This window comes from Lytechinus variegatus, chromosome 15 (genome assembly GCF_018143015.1).
Source record: "Lytechinus variegatus isolate NC3 chromosome 15, Lvar_3.0, whole genome shotgun sequence".
NCBI classification, from domain to species: Eukaryota; Metazoa; Echinodermata; class Echinoidea; order Temnopleuroida; family Toxopneustidae; genus Lytechinus; species Lytechinus variegatus.
The window spans coordinates 10351711-10357710 of NC_054754.1; the positions used below are offsets into that span (position 1 = coordinate 10351711).

Below are 6000 nucleotides of genomic sequence, written 5' to 3' on the forward strand. Positions count from 1 at the left end.
GTGGTAGGAAGTGGAGGAGCAGAAGTATAATCAAGGATTGAGAATAGGAGTAGGTGGAGAAAAGGAAGAAATGAAACATGGATGGAGAACTAGGACAATAAGAATGTTGAGGGGGATAAGGAGTAGAAGGACAATGAAGGATTGCAATGAAAAAATGACAATAAGGATGCTGTCTTCTGTAGGAAGTTCAATTGTTAGTTGAAATATGAATGGCCTTAGGCAACTTGCTAAAAGTGTATGCTGCATCTTTTTGCAGAATTTTCATATAAAGGTGTCATGCAATTTTTCATAACGGCTTTTCTACCTTCCCCAGCGCTCATTAACTTATCTATGATGAAAGGGGAGGATTGGTATTATTGAAAAGCCATTTGCGGTTTCTGCACAGAAATTTTTTTTCTTCAGTTTCATGAACAAAGAAATCAGTTTTCCTCCACTTTTTAAAATAATAATAGAGCAGGATCTACTGCATCAACACACTGTGGGATTAAGAGAACTAATTTGCTAATCGTTTGCTTTTCCTCATAGAAAAACTGAAGAATATCGTTAAAATAGCTCGGAAGTATGACTTACTCGTGGTTTGCGATGATGTCTACAATATGCTGTCATGGCAACCGGCTGATGAAGGCAGTCCCAGGAAATTCAAATCCCCGCCTCGACTCTTTGCCTACGACAACCCCGCCGATTGCGACTTCAAGGGCAACGTGGTATCCAACGGCAGTGTGTCCAAGTTCCTTGCACCCGGACTGAGGCTGGGATGGATCGAGACTTCAGATCGCATCATCGACCTCATCATGAAGAAGTAAGTGTGCCCATGGAGTGAAACCACGCTGGTGTATTCATCGCTCCCTCTTATGGTGACATTCAGGCAGAGAGTGCCATGATGTGGCCATATAATGCAACATTATCGCTTTTCCTATTTTCTTTTACATCATCAAAAAAAATTTCTAAATTTGAAAACTGCTTAAAGCTGCAAAAAGTTGCAGTGAAGTTTGCATCAGTCAGCCCTTTAAACAAGCACTGTAGAAGCATAATTTAAGACCAGAGTGAAATAGTGAAGAGTGAAATATGACTAAAGTCAAGCTGGAGTGCCGATTTAGACATGATATTTAATACATAATGTCATTGGTGATCATTCGGTATATTGTCCTGTTGGCATGACCGTACTGAAACTGAGGATTTATGTGACTTGTAGTTAAAAATCAATCTTTATGAATTTGAAGAGCTGTTATGAATTAAAAGTAAAAAGCCATGGGTTAACTAATGATGAAAAGATAACGGTGATGATGATGAGGAGGAGGAGGGTGTGGGGTTTCTTGTACCAATATCAACTAAACATAATTTTAATTTGCTTTTTCTGTTAAAATTGCAGTCAATACTTGGACAGCGGTGGATCGTTCAATCATTTAACAGGAGGAATTGTGGGTACAATGCTAAAGATGGGACTTGTCGATACACATCTAGACTATGTGTGCAATCATTTTAAGGTATGCTTTTCTCCTTGGGAGTAAACTCTTAAGTTATTTAGACATTTGATTATGCATCAGACTGACCATTAAAGGCCAAGTATTCAAAATTTGCTTATTTTGTGTAGGTAAAATTAGATGAGCATAAGATTTTATCAAATTCTGATGGCACTAAATCAGGAAAAATAATGTTTATTAAACTCCTTCCTGTTTTTCGGGCTCTTGAGCACATAAAATTGAACACAAACATTGTAAGACATTTGTTTGATGTGTCAAATCATTCAATGTCAGGATAATTTGTTATTCATTTTTCTTCCATGAAGTTAAAGTTAAACCATCTGTGTTATTCATCATCTCCATTGGTAATCATTGTTGTGATTTAGTTGTCAAATTTATTAGTTTTTATACCATTTGTTCCCCTATATTTATTGATTTACTGCTACTTGAAAGAATCTTTTTTGGACATACGTTAAAGGCCACGAAACATAAACTTTTTTTGTGTCGCAGATTGTGTAGCAGATTTGTACATAGGACTGTACTAAACTAGTTGGTAGCTTTCTCCTCTGACCAAAAGTGCTATTCATATGTGGTATGAAAACAATTTACATGTTATCATATAGCATTTTTACTTGTTCGCCTTTCTATCCTGTTTTTTAATTGTATATGTTCACCTCATCTGCGCTGCTTGAGCCTGTAATGTAAACAAATGTTTATTTTCACAGGCAAACGTAGATGCCATGGCAAAAATTTTCAGAGAGGAAATGCCACCAGGAGTTAAATTCAACACACCAGAGGTATGTGTATAAAACAAATTCATCTTGGGAGATGTGAAAATGGAGGGGTGGGGCTTGGGACTACACCCCCCCCCCAACATGTAATAAAAAATATTAATCTCAGGGACATGGAATGGGAGGGGTCGGGGTAGGGACTGTATCCTGTCTCCCCATTTTAAACAATTCATCTCAGGGGATGTACGATTGGAGGGGTGGGGCTTGTGATTACACCCCTCCCCCATATGGACATGGAAATTGGAGGGGTGGCTAGGGACTCCCCCCCCCCTATTGCCCTTGTAGTAAAAGCAGTTCAATTGTGGGTTGAAATAACAATTAACATAGGCCGTAGAATACCCCTCTTTAAGGTTGCACCATAAATAAATGTGGCACAAGACAAGAGATCATGTCCATGGTATTAAGCGAAGAGTTACTTTCTGCTTGCCTCTCTTTAATTGTTGCTCATTTTGTTGAGTAGAACTTTGTTCTTGTTATCCATAAAAGATAACTGATACAAGACTTGTGTTATATTAGTCTGTGATGAGTGCTAGCTAGTATTGCATATAGAAATTCTATTCATGCATTTTCCTGTGTGATTTTCTTTTATTCCCCCCCTCACATCAGGGTGGATATTTCTTCTGGGTTGAGCTTCCAAAGAGTGTGGATATCACCAAACTATCAACTCTCTGCAAAGAAAAATATGAAATCAACTTTGCCCCGGGTCGCAAGTAAGTACTTGAATTTGATCTACAGGTAACTCTGCTTAAGTCGATTTCTAGGGGACCACAGATATCTGTTTGATTTAGGAGAAATTTGACTTTGAAGAGGTATATAACACATGTTTTGAATAAACTAAAAACTTGCTTCGACTTTGGCGAGTATTTGACTTAAGGAACTTCGACATGGCAGAGTTACCTGCATGTCAAAAAAAACAAAAGGCATAACTTATATGTATTTATATATATATTTTTTTTAATTTCTACAATTGAACCAACACTTTAAAAGCCTGTTAAGTTCCGATAGATCAGGCACGGATTCAAGTCAGACTTTTACGGGGTGCGATTTTATCTGAAACATTTGACAAGCCAAGAAAGGGGTCATCGCTTATTTTACCTGCTGGTGCACAACGAAGGCATTCCATGGAGTGCACCGTTATATTTTCAAATTTTACGGGGTGCAATCGCACCATCCACCCCCCCTCCTTTGATCCATGCCTGCAAATCCTCCCAAATGAGTTTTTCACCATTCTTGTTTGTCACTTTATTTTAATGATGTTTATATGTCATTAAACTGCTGTGGTGTTGACTGTGGATGACATGAAATCAAACTATATTTTAGAGGATATATTTTGTAAGTCTACATGAAAAGTCAAGATTTAATTCTTGTAACTATTTGATTCTGAAGATATCAATAAATCAATGATTATTTCAATCTGATATTTTTGACCACCATTAAACTGTTTAAAAATTAATTTAGGAGTACTTATCATTAGATTGAAATTCGACAAGAACAGATAGCTTTCCATATTCAATTCATTTTTTCAGTTCAATTCAGTTAATTTTGTATTATTATGCATTTAAAAAAAATTTATGCTACTATTTTTTATCCACATTACTAAACCTTCTCCCATTGAATTGCTTTATTCTTGCAGCACAAATCAAGTCCATGATTTCTCCCTGACTGAAATGTCACACTGTCTATCTATTAACGAACCCATATTTTCTCTTCTCTTTTTCAGCTTCTCTTCGAACCCCAAATTTGAGAAATGCATCAGATTGTCTTACAGCTACTACCCTAAAGAGAGACTGGCGGATGGCGCAAAGAGATTATGCCAAGCCGTCAAAGAAGTGATAGGGCAAGCATCCTAGAACCATACCCAGCTGACAGAGAGATTTGTGCCTCCAGGGGCCCATTGCAGAAAGAGTTGCGTTTAAACGCAGTTCATAAAAATCAATCGCAAGTCCCAAATGCGCACTGTTGATTGGTTGAAAATCAAGTTGCGCATGATCTTTAGAGTTGCGATTGATTGCAACTCTTTCTGCAACGGTCCCCAGGGCCCACTGTCTTACAAACGGCTGTCAATGGATCCAATCAACCTCGACTAGTATGGAAAGCCAACCTTGCCATAATCTTTCCTACAAACAAATTTGCACAATGTCCTTTGTAAACAAAGAGGAACACACTGAATTATCAAGACGACAATGGATGTATGAGTATACTTCATCATCTCGAAAACATATTGAATAAACATGCATTTTAAATGTAAGTGTTGGTGGCTTGCCATAGTTGTGGTTGATCTGGGGCCCGTCTTACAAAGAGTTGCAATTGATCTGATCAACTGCAACTATGGAAAGCCAGCAAAGTCAACATAAAATGCATGTTTGTTCAAAAAAAATTCTAGATATGACTGTATATCCATAAATTCATTGATTTGTTGACAATATGGTGTGTTCTCCTTTTTACGAAGGACATTTTGGAAATGTCCTGTAGAAAAAATTATGACACAGACACAGGATTTCCATAGAGTAACGATTGATTGGATCAGTCGTAACTCTTTGTAAGACTGGGTCCAGATCAATCCTAACTCTTTGTAAGATTGGACCTAGGAATTACTCCAGTTATTGGGTAGCCATGGTGGTCATGTCTTGACTCTTATTTTTGGTGGTTGGGTTAAAAGATAACTTTAGTTGTTAGGAAGGAGGAAAATGCATGTACTTTCATCTTGTGATCTTGCACCACCATTTCAAGTGTATTTTATAAGGTCTACGGCATGGGTGGCTTTTCAAATGCTCTCACATTGGAAATGTGGCTTAAAGAATATATATGTAAACCATTATCCGCAATGTCCATGTAGACCCATATATTTATTTCCGTGCAGTTACTGGAGTGCAGCTACCTTTTGGGGAAAGTGAGCAGGCCTATCATTTTGACACTCCACATCTCACTCTAGACCTTCAAATTTACATCTAATCTAACTCTCGAAGCAATCTCCATTGTTCTTTTGAATGACACCAATTCAAAACTTAACTTTCCATTTAAGGCTAGTTGCAATTAAGATTGAACGTTGTGGTTAAGTGCCTTACTTCATCCACAGTCGAAGTTAAGGTATGTGGTTGATCAATGACTCGTTAAATGCTTGTGTCACCCAAGCATTATCTTAAAATTATCTTCCATTCAGGACTGTAAGGTACCATTGCCTATCACAAATATATTTTTATCAAATACTTTTTTATGTAAGTATATTTCACTGGATTATGAGGAATGTAGCATTCGTTTATGCTCAGAAACTTTTTCTTAGGTTTCAGTAAAAATTTACAGATTTATCATTCTTACTATTAACAATTATTGGTATTACTTTGGATATTTGTATATTTCTTTTACTTTTACAAATTATATTACTGAAATAATTTACATTACATTATTTGCCATGATTTACAATTTCTTGCTGAATTTTAGAATTATCTTGTCTGTGCATGTCTATGTATATTGTTAATGTGATGTATCTATTCATAATTAGCATACAATGTTGTATGATTTCTTATGGAAAATGTTTGAAATGGCAAGCCTTTTCAGAAATTCATTTTTACCTCTTAATTGGTTCCATATTGGAATGGTCATGCACTTGTTCTATAATGCATGTAAGTCCCCCCCCCCCCATTTTAATCTTACAGATTCATGTATGGGCTCCAACAAAATGTGAAAACTGCAGTAACGCTTAATGCATTGTGACCATATGACAAAGATGAAGGCTTGCCATAAAAACAAAC

The 6000-nt window shown here is 36.8% G+C and overlaps 1 protein-coding gene across 4 annotated transcripts in view; it reads left to right on the forward strand.

Annotated features, from left to right (window-relative positions):
- Positions 1–4588, forward strand: part of LOC121428893 (2-aminoadipate transaminase-like) — a 28914-nt gene extending 24326 nt beyond the window's left edge. For 3 of the 4 annotated variants that reach the window (XM_041625771.1, XM_041625769.1, XM_041625772.1), the window contains exons 5-10: positions 526–799; positions 1370–1484; positions 2186–2257; positions 2858–2961; positions 3972–4138; positions 4288–4588. In XM_041625771.1, coding sequence (XP_041481705.1) covers positions 526–799; positions 1370–1484; positions 2186–2257; positions 2858–2961; positions 3972–4101 — 695 coding nt within the window. In that variant the 3' untranslated portion in view covers positions 4102–4138; positions 4288–4588. Of the gene's footprint in view, positions 1–525; positions 800–1369; positions 1485–2185; positions 2258–2857; positions 2962–3971; positions 4173–4287 lie in introns of those variants that run through there. The other variant, XM_041625770.1, reaches the window with a different exon arrangement.
- The last annotated feature ends 1412 nt before the right edge of the window (positions 4589–6000 follow it).